At 43.9% G+C, this 26,943-nt stretch overlaps 1 protein-coding gene and 1 pseudogene across 7 annotated transcripts in view; both read right to left on the bottom strand.

The window, feature by feature from the left end:
- dip2ca (disco-interacting protein 2 homolog Ca) overlaps positions 1-16,641 on the bottom strand; it is a 210,705-nt gene extending 194,064 nt beyond the window's left edge. For all 7 annotated transcript variants that reach the window (XM_060899648.1, XM_060899645.1, XM_060899646.1 and 4 more), the window contains exon 1: positions 16,293-16,641. In XM_060899648.1, coding sequence (XP_060755631.1) covers positions 16,293-16,371 — 79 coding nt within the window. In that variant the 5' untranslated portion in view covers positions 16,372-16,641. The remainder of the gene's footprint in view (positions 1-16,292) is intronic.
- Positions 16,642-23,752: 7,111 nt separating this feature from the next.
- Positions 23,753-25,532, bottom strand: LOC132867569 (uncharacterized protein K02A2.6-like; annotated as a pseudogene).
- Between the last annotated feature and the right edge of the window lie 1,411 nt (positions 25,533-26,943).

Consider the following 26,943-nt stretch of genomic DNA (forward strand, 5'->3'; position numbering starts at 1 on the left):
AATTGCTTGCCGAAGCAACTTCACCAGCTAAACTACAAAAATGTGAAAAAAACAATGGTAGGTGACATGCATTCCTGCGCAAACTGAGGGCAAGTGCTTCACAAATCATCATGTAAACATTCTACAGAAGACTCAATATAGCCTAGGTAAAGTTAAGCAAATGCAAACCACTGACATCAAATTACAATCTCATCGTGTGTGTCTGCAAATGAAAGCATAGAATTCTGACTCTTTGCAAACCCAACTCAATGGAAGCCCGCACCGCGCCTGCTGCAGAATGCCCGCGTAGTTTTTTAAGTCCTACTAGCCTACCACTCGACGTGACGCTTGACACAGAGCCAATGAGGAGGAATCATAACGATATTAATAATATTGCATTAAACAATAAATAAGCAAGCAGAAACTGTTGTTCGGATTAACTTGCGTTCTTGATGGCTCATGTTCAGTGCTTTACTGCCTTTGTTTTTTTTTTGGGAAAAAAAATAAAAATATAAATAATTTAAAAAAGGGCAAAAAATATAGGGTGGCTTTGCCATAAGATAGGGTGGCTGGAGCTACCCTAAAATGGGTCTGGCGACGTCTATGGCAAGGCTGCTGACAGACACAGATGTTTATCACAGTGGAGGTCAAGAGCAGAAAACTGTCAACTGTCTGAACTGAAACCTTCCAGATCTCCAGCTTTAGTGATCATCACATAGCTCACATGCCTGAGCGGATTCACAAACACATTCAGAGAGAACTAAAAGCATCAGACTTTACTGCATCTCAATCCTGCAGTTTAAACAAACGAGAAAAAAACAAAACCGCAACAAACAAATCAATCCTGTACGATTACATACACCCTCAACACACACTCCTGCTCTGAATTGACTACGTTCATATACCCATAATGCTTTGCGCCTTGGAGGGTAACCAGGTGCTATATTTGTTTGCCAAGTCAGATAACCTCAGTCATTTCTTCAAATTCACATGGGGGAAAACAACTTTTCCTGATTTAAAGTTTAATAGAATACCTAAAGAGGCTAAGCGTCAAAGAGTGGTTAGACAGAAATCGCTGTCAAAATTTTACACCGACAGACAACACGTGACTGTTTTCTGCACACTTCAGTGGTGGAGTAAAGTCTGATGAATCAAGTCATGAAGTGTACATCCCCTCTGTCTTTGTGTTTAGTCAAAAAAGTGCAAAAACCGAAAAAACAAGGACAAGTCAAAGAACTGAAAAGGGCAACTTTATTGAAGGATCAACTCCCAAAACAAAGCGCAGACGATGCAGTGTCAGTAAGCTTACATGTCCTCCCCCTTTTAGTATTTCTGTAGGTAGATCGAATGTAGTATTTGACCCTGTAGTCCAAACAGCTCCCTCTAACAGCCCAAAGATTGTCATAATCTGGTAGCATATGAGCTCGAGGAAAATCAAAGTGAAAGAAATCAAAATAAATTTAAAAAAGAAATCTGACAGTTCTGTTGTGTTTACAGTATTTACTTGACTGAGTGAATTCCTTGCTTGTGTTCCCGTGCACGAAGTGTTTTGTATTTTCTTACGGCTTTCTCATCATAACGAGCACCCAGCAAAAATGATTTCACTGTGGATTCTTCTATGATCAGTGTCAATCTTTCGAAGCTCTTCTGCCAATCTTTTAACTTCTGCAGGTCAGTAATTGTTGGAATACCTGTGTTGACAGACGGAGTAGGCCGTCACCCAAAGTAGAAATGTTCAAAGCGTTTGATATGATATTTACAAGTGCTTTTTTACTGACTGATTTCTCGAAGTCCGCAGAAAAGGCTTTGCAGATTTGTTTAAGCTTTGGTTTGATTTGTTTTGACACTTCTTTGAAAGTTTTAGAGGGATTTAAATTCAAAAGATTACTGTCACTGTGTTGTTTTAGTTTGTTTATATTTTGGTTACCCCCCCAAGGCGTAAAGCATTATGGGTAATGTGAAAGTAGCCGATACCTGCACTAACACTCACTCCAACACAACATTAAGACCACATTAACACTGCTCGAAAACATCCAATAATATAACAATAATCCTGAAGTGGAAACAACCCACAGAGAGAGCTAGAGAGAAAGAGAGAGAGAGAGGGAGCTGTCCTGAACACTGCATTTATTTCTGTATCACATTCCTCAGTGTGTGTCCGGCTCAGGCTGATGATGTCATACAGGAAGCCAGGTGTCTCCCTTTCCTATTTACTTTAGCATGAGGTTTTAGTTTCTCTGCATACACACACACACACACACAATTTTGATAATGTGTAATAATGAATTCAGGCATATTTTAGTACATAAGCTCCTAATCAGGTGTTTTATTTTCTCATTCATCTCATTATCTCTAGCCTCTTTATCCTTCTACAGGGTCGCAGGCAAGCTGGAGCCTATCTCAGCTGACTACGGGCGAAAGGCAGGGTACACCCTGGACAAGTCGCCAGGTCATCACAGGGCTGACACATACACTACGTTCAGACTGCAACCTGAAATGACCCATATCCGATTTGTTGTGAAATCCGATTTTTTTGTTAGGCCGTTCACATTACCAATTACTGTATTTTTCGGACTATAAGTCGCACCTTTTTTCATGGTTCGGCTGGCCATGCGACTTATACTCCGGTGCGACGTATATATGTTTTTTTTTCCACCGCGGAATAACTGGAGCTGATGCCGAGTCTGACGACAGCCACGCAGAAGAAGAGGAAACGGCGCTTCGTCTGCCGCTGGAGTTGGCAGAGTTGTTCAGAAGCAACACCGAGGATGAGGAATTCAATGGATTTGCTGATTTGGAGTGAAATTGTCAGCTTGATAAACTTGACTGACCTGTTTTATTATTAATGATAGGCCTATAGTTATTTAAATAAGTTATGTAATGATTTTAGGCAGTGCTTAATTTGTGAAGTGGGAGGTCCCGGAACGCAGGAGGTGGGTGGGTCCGGCGACTCAAAAAAAAAAAAAAAAGGCGGGGGTAGTTTACTATAACTTTACGCACACGCGCTTATTGTGTGTGTAAAAAAAAAAAATAATAATAATAATAATAATATCAGACATTATGATCTTAGAAAACGCTTTAGTGACGAACAGTTACAGACAGTAATATGTCATGATATTATCTCATCTCATTATCTCTAGCCGCTTTATCCTTCTACAGGGTCGCAGGCAAGCTGGAGCCTATCCCAGCTGACTATGGGCGAAAGTCATGATATTATGTTATAAGATATTTTTTATTAGGCTATATATTAAATTATATATTAAATTTATCTTCTAAAATAACAGACTGTACTCATATCACAACTGGCTTATCTCACCATTGGACTTCGTGGCTCAGGTGGATAAGGTGCCATGCCATAGATCCGGGGACCCGGGTTCAATTCTGACCTGCGGTCATTTTCCGAGCCCTCCCTGTTTTTCTCCTGCTCATTAAAAGCAGTGCCAGCAAACATAAGTGCAATCAATTCAAGTAATAGTTAAGAAATAAAGGGTTTACAAAACAAGTTGGAGAATTCATTTTAAAAATTTTAGTAAGCTTTCTTGTTTTTTTGCCATTTTTTCCACAGCGCAAGCTAACGGCTACAAAAAACCCGGTGTTCTATTGAGCGGAAGTATACACCCCATGTCCCCCCCTCGCATAGATTTTGTGGATATCATAGGAGAGAAATCAACAACAGATATCAAAATCAAAACCGAACACTAAACCAATTTTTATTTACTTATTTAATTTATTGTTTGATTTTTTTCCCTTTGTGATGGTCACGGAGGTGATCTGATCCATTTAAATAGCTGCCGGAACACCGAATGAAATGAAAATAGCTGCCGGATCCGACAACGGAGGTTACGGGTCTTGTTCCGTCATGTTCCGGCTCAAATTAAGCCCTGATTTTCGGCCTATAGGCTATTGAATAACTTGATGTTACGGTACATATTCAGCCAGTTTTTCTCTGGGCTATTATAAATTATTTTGTTTTGCATTTTTAAAAATAACTCTCCTTCCAAGATGAACTTTATTCTTTGTCTCTGATGTTATGGTGTTAATGGTCTGAATAACGTTTAATGTTTTTATCTGATATGACGTTAACTGGCAGGCGCACTTTCTGTCTGTTTTTTTTCACTAGACAGTTGTTTTTACTACCGTACCTGTCTTTGGAGATGATATACCTATAGCCTACTTGACCTCTGATTTGATGAAATAAAATTCGACAAAAATGAAGAATGACACTCCTCGATGATGACTACAGCTTTAATAACAAAGATGAAAGAGCCATGGGGCGATAATAAGCCCGACCGGTAAAAATATTCTAAAAGCAAACTGATTAATGCATCAGTAATAGGCTACTAATATTAGTTATAATAATAATAATATAGGCTATTAGTAATAACGATAGTGATAGTATTAAAGATAGTAGTAGATATTTAAAATAATCAGACTAGGCTACTTACAGGGCAAAGGGCGCGTTATCACTGCTCAGCTGTTCGTTTATTAAATAAACAATGCAGTCGCGCAGTAACCACGCGCCGCTTATCAGATAGAATCACAGATTCTATGGATAGAATAACCCTTCAAAAAAGTGCGACTTATAGTCCGGTGCGACGTATATATGTTTTTTTCGTCTTCATAATGCATTTTTTTGGCTGATGCGACTTAAACTCCAGAGCAACGTATAGTCCGGAAAATACGGTATATGAGACTTGTATGCAATCTCCAATATGAACAGAAAACGACCCAAAAGTGTCCCGCATGCGCAAATTGATACGTAATAAGCACATCTACGTAATACGTAAACAAAAAAAGCGCACTCTTCAAGTTTGCAAGTAAAGCATGGAGATGAGGTGAGACCTGGCGATGTGGTTTTTTTGGCGGCGGCGGAACTCACAATAATCTGATTAATGTGGGCAGCAGACTAATGAGACCGAAGGTGTCAAATTACTGGAAATTTCCAGAACAATCTTATAATCTTGTAATACAGGATGATTTAACATCCAGGTCCCTACCAAATCCACCATTAGCTTGATCAATTCTATAAAAGTCTATTTAAATTCTGAAAACTGTACAAATGTTGTTGTTTTCCACTAAAGAGGCGGGATTAGCCAACGCAGAATAGTGACGTTTGTCTCTTGTTGATGACGTGTAGGTCGCATGAATGCGACCTGTCCGGTCAGACTGCAGTCGCATGTGAAAATAACGGATATGCATCGGAATTAGGACCACATATCCAAGCGGCCTGGGTCGCATGCGAAAAAATCGGATCTGTGTCGTTCAGATTGTCAATAACAAATCGGATACAGGTCACATATGGGCAAAAAAATCGGATATGGGTTGTTTCAGGGTGCAGTCTGAACGTAGTCATAGACAACCATTCACACTCATGGTCAATTTAGAGTCATCAGTTAACCTAACCTGCATGCCTTTGGACTGTGGGGGAAACAGGAGCACCTGGAGGAAACCCACGCGGACAACATGCAAACTCCACACAGAAAGGCCCTCGCCGGCCACAGGGCTCGAACCCAGACCTTCTTGCTGTGAGGCGACAGCGCTAACCACTACACCACCGTGCCACCCTTGTGTTCTATTTTAAATAAATAAATAAATAAATAAATAAATGGTTCTTTTCTATTTTCCTGAAAAAACATTAAAGACCTTAAAGCAGTTGGTTCCCAAGTGGCACAACAGAAAACCATTTGCCCTGTTGTCAATAGCTCATGAACTTGAATCATGACGATGCCACAGCTGTCCCCATCAGGAAAGCAAAATCAGCCATGGGAGGGCTCTCTGCCCTGTCAATTACAGCGACACTAGTCAATCAGAATTGGTGCACTTGTGTATGTGGAAGAAGGCAGATGTCACTGTTATGCCACCCTGTGATGCAGTATGAGCAACAGTTTGAAAAGATAAGTGGAGGTGGCTTCATGTGTCTCAGAATTAACATGTGCTAGTCAGAGTGGTAGCTGTCATGTGACTGGGGAGAGCTGACTGAGCGGGAAGTGGCCAAGAAAATGGGGGGAGAACCCCCCCCCCCCAAAAAAAAAGAAAGCAGTAAATGCTGTGTGTGTTTTATAGAGAATTAAGGAATGTTAGGGGACAGATTAAATATTTTCTAAAATATTCCATAATATTCCAGACTTTTCACATGGCAGAATGTCCTGGTACTGAATAATGTTTTTTTTTTTTTAATTCTCAGCTGTCTTTGCTGCCTTGTGTTGGTGAAGCATGTGGAATGGTGATCAGATGCAGATTTGCCCTGAGAGCTGCAGATTCCTGAGCTCTGATTTATGCCATGTGGAAATGTGGACTCAGTACTGCTGAGTGAAAAATCACAACCATACTGAACTCTCTGGAACAATCATTTATCTTCAGAACTCACTGCTGACGTCAAAGTCATTGAAATTCCAGTGATTCTAAAACTCGGAACAGGGACAGTGTTGGTATGTCCACAACATCACAACATGCACATGTAAAAAACACAAGAAGCTTAAAGGTGCTGACTGCAAAGTCATCTGAAAACTATTATTTTTTATTGTGCATGGCATTTTCCTATGTCTTGCAAGAACAATATCATGCGGACAAGATGTGATCATTTTGACGTGCTGAGGGTCGCTTTTCTCTGTTTTGGGACCATTTTTCTACCTACTGAAGGAAAACAGTATGGCCCTACAGAAACAGGAAACAGCCAAACATGAGAAGCTTTAACTAATTGGCATAATTATGGAACTGCGTCCTTACCAAGATGGTGACGTGCAGAAAACATCATGACTCTACATTGACCTCGGAGAGTTTTGAGTTGCAGGGATGTAATTTGTGGTTATTTGAGAATAGATCCGTGAAACAAAAGACACATATATCTTCTCTTTTTTGTGTTATCATTTCTTTCTTGTAAGATCAAAACATTAGGTGTGTAACTCCATACTCAAACTCACCAATCCACAACAAGCGCTGCAAATTCTTCATCAGATTTCATGCCTGTTTCATCCTTCAGTCGATTCCAGCAGTCGATCTGTCCCTTCACAAAAATTCTTGCAGACAACCTTTTGGCTTCCATCAGTTTTCTGGTGCACTTTCTAGCTGATTCGCTTTCATATTTTTTCTTTTCTTTTCCACTAGCTTTTAGCTGGCAGGACAGCGGAGTCCGCCATGTTTGCCCATGCCGACTTGTTTTGGTTAAAAGTACATCAAACATGCCCCACGGTGGTCACGTGATATTGTTGTTCACTTACTTTGGCAATTTTCGGAATCGTAAAATGTGGGATACTTTTAATCTCAGCAAAACATTTACACACAGGATACACGGTGTGTGCAGTAGCGCAGCTCCTCAATTTCAACTCAAATCAATTTCAAATCAACACGAAACATCTCAAAACTCCAACGGCAATAGAAATAGAACATTTTTGCCCAGAATTCAACTTTGCAGTCAGCACCTTTAAGATCTCAGCTACAGCTTTTAATAATAACTAATTATTTTGTGTTGTTTCTTCGAGGCTCTTGTGGTTGAGTGGGTGGATTTTAGAGATTCTGTTTCAAAAATGAAGTCAAAAGTAAGTTTCAGTCTAATAACACAGTCATACAGCAGAAATGCCACCTCTCAAGGTTTCTTCCGCACATCATCTCACAGGTTTTCTTTGCCACCTGTGGCAAAAATTTTTCATTTTTTTTCTATAATTGTAATGTGACCTTGGGTATGAGAAAGGCACTGTATACATTTAACTGATTAATAATAATAATAGGGCGGCACGGTGGTGTAGTGGTTAGCGCTGTCGCCTCACAGCAAGAAGGTCCTGGGTTCGAGCCCCGGGGCCGGCGAGGGCCTTTCTGTGTGGAGTTTGCATGTTCTCCCCGTGTCCGCGTGGGTTTCCTCCGGGTGCTCCGGTTTCCCCCACAGTCCAAAGACATGCAGGTTAGGTTAACTGGTGACTCTAAATTGACCGTAGGTGTGAATGTGAGTGTGAATGGTTGTCTGTGTCTATGTGTCAGCCCTGTGATGACCTGGCGACTTGTCCAGGGTGTACCCCGCCTTTCGCCCGTAGTCAGCTGGGATAGGCTCCAGCTTGCCTGCGACCCTGTAGAAGGATAAAGCGGCTAGAGATAATGAGATGAGATAATAATAATAATAATAATAATAATCCTTAAAAACTAAAGAAGCCTGCTGCACCTGGTTCTGTTTGTAGTAAGTGGCCTGAGAGAGCTGTTAGATGAAGAACAGTCCACTTCATGCTTCTCCTCATTCAGCCACTTCAGGAAGAAATGCACTGATCCAAACATTCAGCATTTCACTGTACTGCGTTTATAAACCACTGAAATCCAACAACAATCCACAAATTATTCTAATTTCTGTCTCTGAATCATTCCAATTATCCATCCGTCCATTATCTGTAGCCGCTTATCCTGTGCAGGGTCGCGGGCAAGCTGGAGCCTATCCCAGCTGACTATGGGCGAGAGGCAGGGTTGACACACACAACCATTAACACCTACAATCAATTTAGAGCCACCAATTAACCTAACCTTCATGTCTTTGGACTGTGGGGGAAACCGGAGGAAATCCACGCAGACACGGGGAGAACATGCAAACTCCACACAGAAAGGCCCTCATCGGCCATTGGGCTCAAACCCAGGACCTTCTTGCTGTGAGGCGACAGTGCTAACCACTACACCACCGTGCTGCCCTCATTCAAATTATACTTGGACATTTCTTTTTCTTTGGAAAAAGAAATGTTTGGCCATAATCTCTTTTGCGTGAGAGGTCAAAGGTTACTGTGGGTTAATCTGAAGTAAGGATGAAAATCCTGAGTGTTAAAAATCTGTGATCACAGTTGGATTTCAGCAAGTCAAACACACACAGAATAAACCTCGAATGTGAGGAATGTGCTGTAAAGGAAAACACTAAGCTCACGTGAAGGAGAAACGTCCTGCAGAGAGAGAACACGTCAGCGTGACTGTGCAGCTCTTGTGTTTTGGATGCTCATACTTGTGTCTCAGACGCCGTTTTTTATCATGAGTTTCAGAGCTTGAGTGGAAATGATGTGAACGCAGCTGCTTTAACATCAACATTTAAATGCAGTTTAAAAGGCACACGCTTGCTGAAGTCCTGCTGAGCTCCGACACATGGTCAGACACTTATTACTAAACTACCACTTTCATTTTATTAAACTATTTTTATATTTATATGACGTTCTGCTGTGAAACGCATCATCTAAACTTTGAATATCACTTTCAGCGGTCATGTTCCAAAGTTATTAAATTCTCATTTTTTACTGAATTTTTTTTTTTATATTTCCCTCCAGTTTTCTGATCTATGATTTAATGAACCAAAGGTAGCTAAAATTATACAGACAGTAATTCTGACCTTTTTGCCATAAAGGACAGATTTCTGGAAGGTAATAAAACACAAATTGCCAAATAAAGAAATATTTCACATTGTTTCATGAAGGTTATAAAGCAGCAGTTTACTTTTGAGTTTAATATTTACATGAGTGGAGAACAGTGTGTATTATACAACAGTACAGTAGTCCAGTGTTGAGATTCTGAAACAAGGCACTAATTTCTCAGTAGTGTTTATGTTGATGTTCTCAGATAATAACGAGCAGTTTTAGAGATAATATCCAACATTGACAGTTACAGCAAGGTTCTTAAATGCAGCTTCAGTTTTGCAGAAAAGCTGCCAAACTCCAGAACGAAATCTGTAACCTGAGCACCAATATCAGTATTTTGGAGAAACTTTGTTATCCAAAATTTTCTGAAACAGTTTTACATTTCTGCGTAGCAGAGCTGCTGAATCTGAGTGAAGTGATGAACATAATTGTGTGTCTTTAGTGGAGAAGTGAAAGCTACCATCATGAACTTCATATAATACAGGGCCCAAGACAGAACCCTGTGAAACCCCATATTGTACTTCTTTCAGTTCTGAAGTCTGTTAATATCTGGTTGGATAGAGGACACTTCGTCCAACAACCATTTCGTCCAATATTTAAGGCATTTCGTCCAAAGGCTTTTTCATATGCACTATCGATTATTTTAAATTTCAGGTATTTGTTTGCTCGAAAAAAGGAGGAATTCTCAATGGAATCTGACCGAAGCAAAACACATTTTTGCAGAGTGTAGTTTAACCACCCGTCACTCGGCAAATGCGAGTTGTGAAATCTAATGGCGAGTAAAGATCGCCTCAGTCTCGCCTTTCTCGGTGAGTGTGTTCAAAACAATGGTATTGTTTTGAACACTACCTAGTATTCATGTAAAATCCAAGAAATATTCAACAAAAACTCCTTCCTCACGCAGGACTCTTGGGCGCGTGCCAGACTGCGCACACGCCTTAAGACTGGCTATATGATGAATTAAATGGCTTCACTGGACTCAAAGCTCGGAGAGCAGCCTGTAATAGGGAGGGTCACTTGTTTGCTTTACAAAAATGTCTTCCGCTTCAGTCAAATTCTATTAAGAATTCTTCTTTAGGATTGGTTTAAAAATATACAGCAATTTGTCACCTCACTATCATTTGGCATATTTCCATTTATTATGGAGAGACGCAGTCATAAACCTTTCTGTTTCTTCAAATGCAGCAGTAAAAGACCTCGGAGTGATCATTCGAAACTCACACTGATAACATTACCCGGATAGCTTTCTTTCATCTCAAAAATATTGCTAAGATAAGACATGACGCAGAAAAACTAGTTCATGCTTTCATTACCTCCAGGTTGGATTATTGTCAATGCCTTACTGTCTGGATGTTCCAATAAGTGCATAAACAAGCTCCAGTTAGTTCAAAATGCAGCAGCAAGAGTCCTTACTAGAACTAGAAAATATGACCACATCACGCCTGTCTTATCCACACTGCGCTGGCTCCCAATCAAATTTCATATTGATTATAAAATACTACTGTTGACCTTCAAAGCACTGAATGGTCTCGCACCACAGTACCTGAGTGAAATTCTGGTCTTCTATGACCCGCCACGCCTACTTAGATCAAAAGGTGCAGGCTATCTGCTGGTACCTCGTATAGTGAAGGCTACATCAGGGGGCAGAGCCTTTTCTTACAAAGCCCCACAGTTATGGAACAGCCTTCCAAGTAATGTTCGGGAATCAGACACAGTCTCAGCATTTAAATCTCGGCTGAAAACATATCTGTTTAGTCAAGCCTTTTGTTAATGGTGTTTATGAGGTAAAGGAGTAGATGTGGAGGGTCCTCAGACATAGAGTGTTTTGGTAAACTGGGATGTATGGATGCTGTCAGTCCCCCACTCGCTTGCTCACTCGAGTTTGTTGATGGTGTAGTGGCTGCTGCTTTATGTCCCGGGGCTCCCTCATGCCTGTGTTACCTTCTGGCTCTCCCCTTTTAGTTATGCTGTCATAATTAGTTTTGCCGAAGTCCCTGCTTGTACTCAGTGCAATATGTATACTGTTCCTACTTATTTAGGTGACATTGGGCATACCTAACGACCTGTGTTCTCTCTCTCTCTCTCTCTCTCTCTCTCCCCCCCCCAAAAAAAAATCTGTCCCTCTGAGTTACATGTCAATCCTGAGATCGAGATGCTGACCTCTTCTGCTCCTCAGACCTGCCTGATCCATCCTGGTGCCCTGTGTCTGGTTGGAGTCTCATCGCATCGCTCCTGTGGAGGACGGCCCCATGTGGACAGTTGAAAGTCACACTTGGAAGACGCTCTGGACTCTTACAGTAATGCTTTTATGGCTGAGGACTACAGTTGACTTGCTAACTTTAGGACTGCAGTTGTCATGAACAGTTTTGCACTCAAGTTTCCATCAATGAAGAGATAGAACATCAACGAAACTGACTTCATGTTAAAACTGTTAATGTTATAGTCATGTTGTCTGTTGTTGCCCAAATGAGGATAGGTTCCCTTTTGAGTCTGGTTCCTCTCGAGGTTTCTTCCTCATGTCGTCTGAGGGAGTTTTTCCTTGCCACCGCCACCACAGGCTTGCTCATTGGGGATAGATTAGGGATAAAATTAGCTCATGTTTTAAGTCGGTCAAATTCTGTAAAGCTGCTTTGCGACAATGTTTATTGTTAAAAGCGCTATACAAAAACTTGATTTGATAAACCTGCTTAATGCACACCCTTAAATTAATTATGGTTTGTTTATATATTGTCGCGCATATTGTCACCACATATAAAATAATCAATAGTGCATATGAAAAAGGCTTTGGACGAAATGTCTCAACTATTGGATGAAATGGCATTGGACCAAGTGTCCTGATCCCATCTGGTTCATACTGACTATCTAAAAAAAAAAAATATCTCAGATTCTCTTTTTAGCCTGTACACACCGTGTGTTTTTACTGTGTTCAATTCTCACATATACTCTGCAATAAATAAAATATTACTGGATATTAAATTTATAATAATATCTAAAATCACTAAATTCATTCCACTTGTGTTACAGAATTCAGGGCAGTACAAAGCGTGAACACAAGCTGACAGCGTGACCCTGTGTGACCCTGACACGCTTCAGTATTTAACCAGCGTCGTGATCTCATCCTCACTGAAACACAGAGGTGAGTGGCAGTGACAAGACCCCAAGACACACACGCGCACACACCCATCAGTGAGACACCAAAACACATCAGCGCTCAGAGCAGAACCTGTCCAACATCCATGCTTCAGTCAGTACGTTGCTCTGATCGACGGAGAGGAGACAGGAGAACTCCACCACCTCCATCCAGGTGTTTGTGTTAAAAGCAGCGGCAGGAATAAACACAGATGTTTTATCATTTCTGATCCCCAGAACAGCGTGACTCCATCAGACAGAACCACGAATAAACCTCAGACTGAATAAATAAATGAGTCACATCTCTGAGGAAATCAGCAATGTGTTCTATTAATGAGCTTTTACTTTGAGAATAACGATTCACAAATGACAACAGCATCACGATGAACCTGTCCATATTTATAACAACCTCATCAATCTAAAATCTTAAAAATTTAAAGTGCTGACTGTAAATCTCTATTTCTGACATGGCATTGAGGTCTAACCACAAACATAACCTCAAAAACAAGGTATTTTAAACCTTTAAAAAGGACCGCATTGACAATAATGTGAAAAATATAAACACACACTGCAGGTCTGAGAACAGTCACACCCACACACACACATACAAAGAATTTGTTTATCAAACAGAAAAAGCTTCATGTTGTTCATGTAAAGTTCAGAAATTAAAATGTAGTGAAGGAGAAATTCAGTGAAATTAAAGTTAAAGGTTTATGTGGTGATTTTCACCTCAGAGACTCGCAGCAGTGAGGAGTTTCCCCTCATCTCTGGAGTTTCATCAAAACATCAATAACACAACAGTCTGAGAGACAAACACAGCTTTCTCTCTCTCACACACACACACACACACACACACACACACTAATGCACTAAAATACCAACACAATAAATACTCATGATTAATAGCGGGTTCTCTCACACGGGTTCCACAGAGAACCAGACCTATAGAATGCCATTACAGAACATTCAGATGTCACAGGTCAATAAATAAAACTGAACTGTTCAGCAAAAATATAAATTTGCCAACAAGTTCACAAAACTATTTGATAAACGGTTCTCCATTTCAGTTTATAATCACACACTGGACCTCAGATCTGCTCATTACACAGGTGTGAGAGGAGAAAGTCAAATTCTTCAACATGTCAATCACAAAGTCAGGAGCTAAACAAGCTGATTAATCCTAACGAAGCTTGAAGGGCAGATAAACACTTACATTTTAATAAAACACTCAGGAACACTGAAGGTGCAGAAGCATCATGACCAGCTTGTGTGTGTGTTTACTGTAACAGGTGCTCCATCATCAGTGTGATGTGCAACACAAAGAGGAAGGGGTTAACAGCGCTGTGTGTTGGAGCTCCACATGCCTGATGACTGCAGGATGTAAAATGAAGCCAGATGTGGCTGTGTTTAGAGAAACAAATAAAAAAAAAAAGTTGCAGGAATTTCAATGCAATGATCTTCAGCCCTGTACTGGGGCCTCAACACACACCACCTCCATGTTCTGTAAAAAAAAAAAATAATAATACACACACACACACACACATATATATATATATATATATATATATATATATATACACGCACACACACACACACACACACACACACACACACACAAGGTTCCTGACACATGAAGGTGTTTCCCAAAACAAACACGTCCGCCTCGTCCCTGTGGAATATTCACTCCTGCAGATTCTCAGACCTTGTAAAGGTGAGGATCAGGTGGTGAAACACCATCACCGTGTCATCATACAGGACGTGGATACTGGTCTGCTGTTGATGTTTTGATGCTCTGGTACAGGAAGTGATGTCACATACATGATTTCATGGTTCAGCATCCATCAGAAGGAAGCAGTATTTTGTATTGTGTTGATAAACGATTGAAAAATGCTTTAAAACAATATTTTCCCTCTTTTCCTGCAGTAACACCAGAAGGTCTGAGACACAACTTACATTTCTGACTAAATACTCTCAAACACATTTCATGTCACAGGTTTCCCAAAATTCACATGGGCTATATCGCTATTTTTATTTAAAAACATCATACATTTTTATCTGTTTACAGTTCTAATTTAATGGTTTTGGAACGTCAGTGAAATGAGTTAGTTCCTGTTCTCAAATGCGCTACAGCAGCTATAAACACTCGTTCCCTCACCAGCCTCTTTATTATCTCTCATGAAGTTAATAAGAAAAAAATTGCAGCTTGTTCCATCAAGTCACTGAGAAACTGTAAAGAAGTGTAAACTCCTCTGTCCTGAAGATGTCAGCAAACAAGCCTCAACTCAGAATTCCTCCTGGAAAAGTCGGGACAGTTTCCTCACCCCCGAGTTGGGCAGATGATGTCAGATCAACATGACGGCACACAGCATCAACAGGAAACACAGCAGCACTTCTTAACTTAACAAGTTACACTCTATATACATACATTAGCATGAGATCCATTGATATCAGACATGTTCACAGGTTAAATCTACAACAGTGGCTCTATATTTCACTGTTCTGAGGAAAACACACATCACAGTTAGCTGGTTAGCTTTTTGCTAACAAAAGATGAACATGAAGGCATCCATGTTTTTCCCAATTTGTAGCTCGAATACAGAGTTCGATTTCCGAGTTGTGACTTCCCGATCCAGAGTTTGTTTAACTGCAAGCAGTAATCATGAATAAAGCTGTGAGGTTTCAGAAGTGGACTGAAAGAGTTTTGTGTTTTGATTTCATTCTCTCTAAACTGCAACCCAAATGTAAATCTGTCATTAAACAGAGATTTATTGGTCAGATCTCTTGGATTTGTGCGTGTGGATTTGGTGTGAACACTCAGTACTGAGGGATGTGCTGCACCTTAAAAAACACTCGCTGGATCACAGACACCAGACCGATGTTTACACTCCACACTGACGCTCACTATAAAGGGCTTGCGAGTGTGTACAGCTCTGTGATGGAACAGAATAAAGTCTGATGAATTATTCATCATCATGTAGAAAGTGTGATGAATCTGGAGCAGTGTTCAGGACTGAATCCCACACCACACTGAACATCAGGTACAAAACCACCTCAGTGCACAGAAACAGCACACCCTCCTTCACCGCTGCTCAGCAATCTCTCTGTAAGAGCCATAAAGATACACAAACATACATTCTGAATCTGCTGCATGAAAAACACGACCTGCGTGTAGAACTGTGTACATCAGACATCAACACACGCAAACAGAAATAATAAGATCTATGCAGAACATGAGCAGCGCTCTGAAAATCACCTTACATGGCTGGGAAACATCAACCAACACACACACACACACACGAGCTTTAAGCTTTTTTGCAGGTTTCTACAGCAGGGTGAAGCGGGTTGTTTGGAGATGGAGGAGATGTGAGGAGGCATCAGTCACTCAGCCGCTCCTCAGTGAGAGATCAGAGGAATTAATGAGGAAAAACGCGGCGGAATTTGATCTTTTATCTGTGTTTGTGGTGTTTAAATTCCGGGAGTGTGATGAGAATAAAAGTGTGTGTGAATTTCTTACTGAAGGTGAAGCAGTGCAGGGAAATGAAACAAAGACATGCAGGAGGGTGGAAACGGAAAATAAAACCGAGAGGCCGCTTTTTCTCCCAAAACGCACCGCGACGTGACGGAGTGATGCAGCAGCGCAGATACCGCAAATATACAGGGCACAGACCGCACACACACACCGCGCAGATGCAGCGCAGCGCACATCTGGACGCCTTGAACACTGAAGGGGGAAGAAGGGGGGGGGGGGGGGTCGTCTCTCCTCCCTCATTATTCCAGAATAAAATACTAATAAAAACAGGACAATAGCGCGTGACTTACCTTCCGACAGCTCGAGCTCGAGCTCCGCCAATCTCGCCCTCACCTCCAGAGGAAGCGGCAGAGCATCACGGTCCGCCATTACCGTGCGTTTTATCTCAATAACACAATCTTTCTCTCTCTCTCTCTCTCTCTCTCTCTCCTCCTCTTCTTCTTCTTCTTCTTTCAGGCCAGTGTCTCGCGCGCCCCGCCGCAGCAACGCGCAAGCGCTCCGGTGAAATAAATCTCGGTGTTCGGTGTGAATCAGAGCTCAGGGTGGCGGTGAAGGACGGCGCGGTGTCTCTGTGTCTTTAATGAATCGCCGCCATACCGGAGCGCGTGACTCGACGCTGTAACGGCTCGAGCTGCGGTGTGGGCTGTCAGCGGCGCTCGCGACTCCCTGCCTCTTCAACCGTCACCTTCGCGCGTGACGCAAAGCCTCGAGCCGATTATTTCACCAGTAACCGCGAGGGGGCGACAGAGAGCGCGAGAGCTTGATTAGGGACAGTCTCCTCTAAAAGTTTTGAAGCAAAACCTTTATTTTTGCCTTTCACTGAAGACATTTGGGTTTGAATATGAAAAACAGTGAATATGAGACGACAGATCAGAATTTCCACTTCCACCTCCTGATATTTGCGTCAACAAACAATGGCACCTTTTGTTTGAACCCACCCATTTTTTTTATAGTGAACAAAACAGACAACTGATAGATGTTTCTTGATAGTGTATTCTGTTAGATCAGGGGTGGGCAATTATTTTTTTCCATGGGGCCACATGAGAAACAGAACCTCAGGTGGCTCAGGCGCCATACCATAAATCCGGGGACCCGGGTTCGATTCCGACCCAAGGTCATTTCCCGATCCCTCCCCGTCTCTCTCTCTCCTACTCATTTCCTGTCCTGTCTCTACACTGTCCTATCCAATAAAGGTGAAAAAAGCCCAAAAAAATATCTTTAAAAAAAAAAAGCAATGCACATTTAGTCCATGCATGAGGTCTCATCTCATCTCATTATCTCTAGCCGCTTTATCCTGTTCTACAGGGTTGCAGGCAAGCTGGAACCTATCCCAGCTGACTATGGGCGAAAGGCGGGGTACACCCTGGACAAGTCGCCAGGTCATCACAGGGCTGACACATAGACACAGACAACCATTCACACTCACATTCACACCTACGGTCAATTTAGAGCCACCAGTTAACCTAACCTGCATGTCTTTGGACTGTGGGGGAAACCGGAACACCCGGAGGAAACCCGCGCGGACACGGGGAGAACATGCAAACTCCGCACAGAAAGGCCCTCGCCGGCCCCGGGGCTCGAACCCAGGACCTTCTTGCTGTGAGGCGACAGCGCTAACCACTACACCACCGTGCCGCCCCCATGCATGAGGTAAAATTAGAAAATACGTTTATTTTGTAATTTCTAATTAACCTTACGCGGGCCGGTCAGAATGAACCAAAGGGCCGGATGCAGCCCGCGGGCCGTAAAATGCCCAGGTCTGTGTTAGATTGACTCTGAATGTCTGCTCTAGGTCTGAGCCCTGGGCTTCACCTATGAAGACTGCATTTGTTGAGAAATAGGATAAACCACCATGAAGACCAGGGAGCTGTCTATGGGAGAAAAAGCAAGACATTTCAAATTTGAGAAAAAAAAAAAAAACTCGATCAGAGCCATAGCACAAGCACTGGTCATTGCCAGTAAAACAATTTAGATTGTCCTGAAAAAGAAAGAAACCACTGGTGTGCTAACAACCAGACATGGAACAGGTCAGCCAAGGAAGCAACAGAAGCTGATGACAAGAACATTGCGAGAGCCGTGAGGAAAACCCCCAAAACAGCCAGTGACATCACCAGCATCCTTCAGAGGGCAGGGGTGAAGGTATCACATTCCAGTGTCTGAAGAAGACTTTGAGAAATATAGAGGTGACTCATCAGCAGTAAGAATCATAAGACCAGATTGGAATCCACAAAAAAAATACCACAGTGTGGAGAAAGAAAGGATCTTCTCATGATTCAGAACATAAGAGTCAAACTCAGTGGTGGTAGTGTCATGGCTTGGGCTTCATGGCTGCTTCTGGAACAGACTCACTGATCTTTACTGATGATGGAATTCATGATGGTAGCAGCAGAATGAATTCAAAAGTCTACAGAAACATTCTGTCTGATAATTTACAGAGAAATGCATCCAATCGGGAGGAGCTTCATCATGCAGTAAAACAATGACCCAAAACACACTGCAACACAACACAGGTGTGGTAGTTCCTGATGTGGGTGGAGCACAGAAGCACGGCAGGCGAGAGTTGATGGTCACACGCAAACTCTTTGTTTCACTTAATTTAGCTTTTCAGCTTTCACTCACTCACACTATCACACACTCTACACGCACACATGTATTGTGGTCGGGAGGGAGCCCCTTTTCTCTGCTCTATCCCTCCTTTTATGCTCTGTCCCTGTAACACACACACACATACACACACACTAATTGGCAGCAGGTGGAATGGCTTAGCCACTTACCTTCCCCGACCCCGCCCTCCATTCACAGACTGCTGCTTGGCCACGCCCCCGCTGCCACATACCCCTACCGCCCGACTCAGGCCGGGGAGCCGTCCGGCCTGAAGCTGACTCCCCCCCCGACAGGACAGGAAGTCCGCCACCACCATCTGTGCCCTCGGCCTGTGGAACACCTCGAACTTAAATGGCTGGAGGGCGAGATACCAACGGGTGATCTGCGCATTGGCATCCTTCACGTGGTGGAGCCACTGGAGGGGTGCGTGGTCCGAACAGAGAGTGAAAGGGCACCCCAGCAGGTAGTATTGGAGGATGAGGACCTCCCACTTGATGGCAAGACACTCTTTTTCGATGGTGCTGTACTTGCTTTCACACATCGAGAGTTTCCAGCTGATGTACAGCACAGGGCGCTCCTCGCCCTCCACCTCCTGGGACAAAACGGCCCCCAGCCCTCTGTCTGATGCATCAGTCTGCAAAATAAAGGGGACAGAGAAGTCAGGGGAGTGTAAAAGTGGCCCCCCACACAGTGCAGCTTTTACCTCAGAGAAGGCCTGTTGCCACTGCTCCGTCCACTGGACCGAATCTGGAGCCCCCTTTTTAGTGAGATCGGTTAGCGGGCTGGTGACGTCCAACTAATTAGGTATAAACCTATGATAATAGCCAGCCCCAGGAACCGTCTCACCTCCTTTTTGGTCTTGGGCCTCGGGCAGGCCGCAATCGCTGCAGTCTTGTTAATTTGGGGACGCACCTGCCCATGACCCAAGTGGAACCCCAGATACCATACTTCCACCTGCCCAATTGCACACTTTTTCGGATTAGCTGTGAGGCCCGCTCGCCCCAGCGACTTCAGAACGGCCCTCAGGTGTTCCAAGTGCTGTGGCCAATCATAGCTGTAGATTATTATATCATCCAGATAGGTGGCCGCGTAGGCAGCGTGAGGGCAGAGGACCCTGTCCATAAGCCGCTGGAACATAGCGGGCACCCCAAATAACCCAAAAGGGAGCATGACAAATTGGTGTAATCCAAATGGTGTGGAAAAGGCCGTTTTCTCTCGGGATAGAGGGGATCTGCCAATATCCCTTTGTTAGATCCGGTTTCGAATAAAAGCGAGCAGTGCCTAACCGATCAAGCAACTCATCAATGCGAGGCATTGGGTATGCGTCAAATTTAGACACCCCACTGACCTTTTTATAGTCCACACAGAACCGGACCGCCCCATCAGTCTTGGGAACCAGGACCACTGAGCTGCTCCAGTCACTGTGGGACTCCTCGATTGTGCCCATTTTGAGCATCACCTTGAGTTCATCCCAAACCACCTTTTTCTTGTGTTCGGGCAAGCGTTAAAGGTGGTTACGCACTACCACCCTGGGGGCGTTTCAATGTGGTGTTCTATGAGGTGGGTATGACCAGGAAGGGGCAAGAACACGTCAGAAAATTCCTTTTGCAACTTGGCCACCTCCATGAGTTGGGCCGGTGAGAGGTGGTCTCCACAAGGGACTGGAGTGGTCCAAGATGTTATCTTTTTCACCTCTGGCCCCAGCTCTGCCTTCTCCGGGACTACCAATGCCAGTGCCACAGGGACCCCCTCATTCCAGTGTTTTAAAAGGTTGAGATGGTAGATTTGCAATGCACCGCCCCTATCCATTCGCCTCACCTCATAGTTGACATCCCCAATTCGCCGTGTGACCTCGAAGGGCCCTTACCACTTGGTGACTAATTTGGAGCTCGATGTGGGCAATAATACAAGCACTCTGTCTCCCGACGTGAACTCTCTAAGGCGCGTGCCCCTGTTGGATTTGACATTCTTGTGCCTACCGCAAATTCTCCTGGGTTAGGTGCGTGACGGTGTGGAGTTTTGCGTGCAGATCAAGAACATACTGGATTTCATTTTTGCTAGGTGAAGGTCCCTCCTTCCAATTTTCCCGTAGCACATCCAGAATGCCGACGCTCATTGCAGTTTTATCCGGTAAAGCTAGAGGCCTTGGGGCCAAAATGATCTCAACCTATTCTCAAACTTTAAATGGGTAAGAAGCCCGGCTCACTGGCTTGGAGCCGAGCATGGAATGCGAGCCGCCCAGTGGGCCACTTTTGGTAAGCAGAACTGGCGCTGCGGGATGAACTGAACGCCAGGTTAAAGCGCCCGATGCTGAATCAACTAGCCCTGAAAATGGATGGCGCTGGAGCGTTGGGCCCATACCCGGCTGTTGCCAGCAGAACGTGGAAAAGGGGATCCACGGGTCTCCCCCGTGTTGGCCTTAAGCCGCAACAAGTAGGAGGGCCACTGTGGTGGCGCAGAAGCCTCGGGCGTAGGCCCAGGTGGAACCGCCGCAGGTGCAGATCTTGGTGGTAGTAGCAAATATTCAAACGAGAGCTTTGAAGGCCGAAGGGGAAATGTGGCATACAGAAGCCCACATCTCCTGGCGGGGGCCGGGAGCCTGAGTCCTTTTGATGGAGGCTCAGCCCGTGGATGGTGTGAGGCCGGTAACGGCCCCTGCCCCGCTGGGGACGCGAACTTCTCAGAGTCGGGTTGTTTGGGAATGGAGCCCAAAGAGGGTGGTAAACTCCATCTAAGGCTAAATTAAGTGAAATAAAGAGTTTGTGTGTGACCTTCAACTCTCACCTGCCATGCTTCTGTGCTCCACCCACATCAGGAACTACCACAGTGGTGCCGAAACCTGGGACACACAGAAGCACGGCAGGTGAGAGTTGACGGTCACACACAAACTCTTTATTTAACTTAATTTAGCTTTTCAGCTTTCACTCACTCACACTATCACACACTCTACACACACACATGCATTGTGGTTGGGAGGGAACCCCTTTTCTCTGCTATCCCCCTCCTTTTATGCTCCATCCCTGTAACACACACACACACACACACTGACAGCAGGTGGAATGACTTAGCCACTTACCTTCCCCGACCCCGCCCTCCATTCACAGACTGCTGCTTGGCCACGACCCGGCTGCCACAACAAGACTTCGTCAGGGGGAAAAGTGGAAGGTTTTAGACTGGACGAGTCAATCAGCAGACCTTAACCCAACTGAGCAGCATTTCACCTCCTGAAGAGGAGGCTGAAGGGAGAAACCCCCCAAAACAGACAACTACTGAAAGAAGCTGCGCTACAAGACTGGAAAAACATTACAGAAGAAAAATGCAACAGTTTGGTGATGTCAGTAGATCAACAGCTTGATGCAGTTACTGCAAACAAGAGATATACAGCTGAATATTAAGTGTTATCTGTTTCAAAACTTTTGCTCTCCTAAAAATTGCGTGATCTGCCACCAAAGGTGCCCATGTTCGAAGTTGTTTAACACATCTAGATGTAAATATCAGGAAATGAAAACTGAAATTCTGATTTATCGCCACATGTTCATCTTTTGACCTCAAACCGAAATGTCTTCAGTGTACAGCAAAAACAAAAGTCAAGTCAAGTTTATTTCTATAGTGCTTTTAACAACAGACATTAGCTGTACAGAAAAATAAAGACTTTAAACATATTAATTAATTTTATTCCTAATAAATTTATTTATCCTTGATGATTAAGCCTGAGGTGACAGTGTTGAGGAAAAACTCCCTCAGATGACACAATGAAGAAGCCTTGAGAGGAACCAGACTCAAAAGGGAACTCATCCTCATCTAGGTGATACTTGTAACAGATAGTATGATTATAAATAACTTGCCTCTATAACTGTATAGAGTCACAAAGTACAACTGTGTAACCAGGAAATTCATTTTAGCATGAGGTCTATTTTGTTGAACTTCTCAACTGTTCGTTGATGGAGACCTGAGTGTAAAACTATTCATGGCACTGCAGTCCTAAAGTTTTCATGGTAATTGTAATCCTACACCATCTTAGCAAAACTATAAGTGTCCAGAGCCACCTTCTAAATGTATCTTTTGACTGTCCATATGGGGCCGTCCTCCAGCCAGACGTAGGGCATCAGGATGGATCAGGCAAGTCCGAAGAGCAGAAGAGGTTAGCATCACTGGTGTCTCAGGATTGACATGTAACGAGGGAGAGAGAGAGAGAAACACAGGTATGCTCAATGTCACCTAATGAGTAAGAACAGTATGCTTTGTGTACTATACTGTTTTGTACTACAACTAATAATGAAGAAACGGGAGACCAAGGAGAATTGCAGGTGCGCTTGTATTGCTTCTCAACTCAGGAGGAGGTTTTAACACGTCACTTACAACACATAACACAGGGGGGCATCCTGTAGCTCATAAGGGACAAACTTAAGCAATCAATACACAACATATCCCTCCCCCTTTACTTTTGATGTTCCCTTAATGGAAGTAAAACAATTCACTACCTCTGTATTCCCTCTTAAAAGTCTTTGCTTCAAATATAATTCACTTTTAACAAACATGTAATGGCTGTAGAACTTTTGCCTGAACTACGGAGAGAGGGTAGACTACCTCAATCCGGACTGAACCCAGAGGGGATTATTCTGCCCCAGTGTAATGGGTTAGTCACTAGACTACAATGACAGTCTATCAGGAGGTAGTCTGTTTCTTCTGGGGTAAGTACGACCTGTAGGTAAGTCAGTCACACTGTCTCTTGGTGCAGATTGCAGGAGCCCTGGACTGGAAGTGATGCCTGGGGTAGGCACCTGAACAGGTTTAGGTGTGCCTAGAGCACTGTCCATTCCTGAAGGTTGGTTCTGGGGTTCTTCTGGTGATGGGTGTTGCCCCTGGTAGGCCTCCAACTCTGGAACAAAAGATGTTGGCTGAGGTGAGTCATTACAGGAACCAGAAGTGTGGAGTAGTTGATCGACGTGTCTTCTCCAGATGAGATGATCACTGGTTTCTACTGTATATGACACAGGACCGGTCATTGCAACAACGGTTGCAGGTATCCACTTTACACCACCGGCATAGTTCTGGGCGAGCACCTTATCCCCAGCTGTGAATCTCCGGAACTTTGCTTTTGATCATCTTTCCATTTGCACTCTCTGTTGAAGGTGCACAACCTCTTTTGTCTTTTGGGGTCTCAGGAAGTCAAGTCGAGTGCGAAGCTGTCTCTTGAGCATAGACGAGGCAGGACTCACCTTTGTTGTCACATGTGGTGTGTTTCAATACGACAACAGAAAAGCACTGAGATGCCGGTTGAGAGACTGTGTGCCTTGAAAGGACTTGAGAGCTTGCTTCATGGTTTGTACAAATCTTTCAGCGAGCCCATTTGTAGCTGGGTGATATGGTGCAGACTTGATGTGCTGAATACCATTCTCTTCCATGAATGTCTTGAACTCTTCAGACACAAGTTGTGGGCCGATATCACTAACAAGCTGTTGTGGTAGGCCAAAACGGCTGAAAATAGACCTTAGCTCCTCAATGGTTCTCTCTGAGGAGGTGCTCTTCATAATGGCAACTTCTGGCCATTTGCTGTGAGCATTGACTACCACTAAAAACATGTGGTTCTCCAGTGGTCCAGCAAAGTCAATGTGGATTCTTTGCCATGGTTCTTCAGGCCAGTCCCATGGATGTAATGGCGCCAGCTGTGGGAGGTTTCTCAGTTTCTGGCAGGCAGAACAGGACTTTGCTTTCTCCTCTATAACTGCATCCAGGCCCGGTCACCAGAAATAGCTGCGTGCAATTTCTTTCATCTGCACCACACCACACCACAGTGTCCAGTGTGGAGCTCAGCAAGCACTTTCTGTCTTAGGGGCGGTGGAATGATGACATGATAGCCCCACAATAAGCATCCAGACTGGACTGAAAGCTCATTTTGTCTCACCAGGTAAGGCTTCAAGCTTGGTGTCATCTCTCCTCCTCTCCCATGAGTGATGATATCCATAACCTCTGACAGGACAGGGTCAGTGCATGCATGTTTCTTAACATGTCGAAGTTACTGGAGCAGCCGTCACTTCCTTGAAGTAGAAGATCTCAGCTTGTGTGGGCTCAGGGTGTGTGACAGGCAATGGGAGCCTTGAGAGCCCGTCAGCATTCTGGTGCCGATCTGACCACCTATACTTGATGTCATACTGGTGGGCGGACAACAATAGAGCCCATCACTGCATACGGTTGGCTGCCAGCGACAGAATGCCAGTGTGAGGACCGAAGATGGAGGTTAGAGGTCGATGGTCTGTCAGTAGTGTGAATTTTCTGCCAAAGAGATACTGATGGAATTTCTTGACTCCAAACACTATAGACAGTGCCTCTCGCTCGATCTGTGCATAATTGCTTTCCGCTTTGCTCAGTGTCCTCGATGCAAAGGCGATTGGTCTCTCTTCTCCTGATGGCATGATGTGAGACACGACTGCACCCACCCCATAAGGCATTACATGCCAACTGAAGTGGTAATGTGGGGTCAAAGTGGGCAAGGGCCTCAGATTTGGAGAGGGCCATCTTCACATCTTTGAAAGCTGTCTCACATTTGTCTGTCCACTTCCATGTCTTTGTTTTGTTAAGCAGCTCATGCAGCGGCTTCAGTTTATTGGCAAGGTAAGGCACAAATCTTGCATAGTATGTCAGCAAACCAAGGAATGACCTCAACTGACTCACATTTTTTGGGGATGGAGCCTCCACGACAGCCTTCACCTTTGATGGTGCCTTGTGCTGTTGATCACATATCCCAGGTACTCGACAGATGGTCGGAAAAACTCACACTTGGTTTCCCTGACTCTCAGACCATATTCCTCCAGTCTTTGTAGTGTCGCATCCAGATTCTTCAAGTGTGACTGTTCATCTGATCCTGTGATGAGCAGGTCATCCAGGTAGCACTGGACTCCTGAAAGACCACTCAGGATCTGGTCCATGGCTCTTTGGAAAAGTGCCGGAGCAGATGTGATCGCAAAAGGGAACCTCCGGTACCTGTACAGGCCTTCGTGTGTCACTATGGTCAACAGCTCCTGTGACTCTGGATCCACATGCATCTGAAGATATGCTTGAGATAAATCTATCTTACTAAACTTCCGTCCTCCAGCCAAACCTGAAAAGAGGTATTCAATGAGGGGTAATGGATACTGTTCTACAGTCAAGACAGGGTTCACAGTGACTTTAAAATCACCACAGATTCTTGGAGCCCCATCTTTTTTTTTATGACTGGGACAATGGGTGTAGCCCATTCACTTGTGCTCACAGGTTCCAAGACTCCACTCTTCACTGGTCTGTTTAGTTCTGCCTCGACTTTTGGTTTGATGGCGTATGGGACAGGTCTAGCTTTTAGGCACTTTGGTGTGGTTCCTGGTTTGACTATCAGCTTAACCACAATATCTTTCATGCTGCCAAGTTCTCCATCGAAAACTTTGGGGTGCTTTTTTAAGATCTCCTCTGTCTTGTGTCTCCATCCATAACCACAAACACTTCTTGCCAGTTCAGTCTGATCTTTTTTAACCACCGGCGACCTAGCAGAGCCAGACGATTTCCTTGAATGATGTATAGTGGAAGAGTCTTTTTCTGTTCATTCTGTTCCACTGTCACAGGCTCACCAGTGTACGTCTTTAACTTCAGCTTGGTCTCTCAAAGAGCAAGGTGTTGCAGCTTCTCCTTGTAAACGGCTTCTGATATCATGTATACATGTGTACCAGTATCCACCTGCATCCGCACTGGTTTGTTCTCCAGTAATGGTGTGACCAAGTATCCATCATCATCATCATCCTTGACAGATAAAACATGCACTGCATCTTCATCATCAGATTCACAGTCACTCTGTTCATCCTGTTCATGTTCCATCTTATTCACATGTTTCTTCTTGTTTCTGTGGAAGCCACTTTTTTTTCTCTCACCGTGCTATTTGTGTGTCTGGGTCTTTTTTGTTTTTACAGGCATGTTTCTTACCACAGTTTCTGCAGTCTAAGTCCTTACACCAACACTCTGGTGCCTGGTTTTCCCACAACGGTAGCAAGGTTGGCCAGCTGCTGCTTTGTTCTTGGACTCAATGGACAACTTGTGCACTTGAGTTGATGCATTTGGCTGCTGTGCTTCTCTGGCAGCCATCTCCATTGATGTACTGATCTCTATGGCTTTTTCCAGTCTCAGGTTAGCCTCAGTCAGTAGTCGTTTCTGAATAGCCTCACTGCGTAGACCACACACCAGCCGGTCACGTATGGTGTCACTGAGTGAAAGTCCAAATTCACAATGTTCAGATAACCGTTTAAGTACAGCTACGAACTGTGAAACAGATTCACCCTCTTCTTGGTTCCTTTTATGGAATCTGAACCTCTCTGC

Source organism: Neoarius graeffei, chromosome 19 (assembly GCF_027579695.1).
Source record: "Neoarius graeffei isolate fNeoGra1 chromosome 19, fNeoGra1.pri, whole genome shotgun sequence".
Classification (NCBI taxonomy): domain Eukaryota; kingdom Metazoa; phylum Chordata; class Actinopteri; order Siluriformes; family Ariidae; genus Neoarius; species Neoarius graeffei.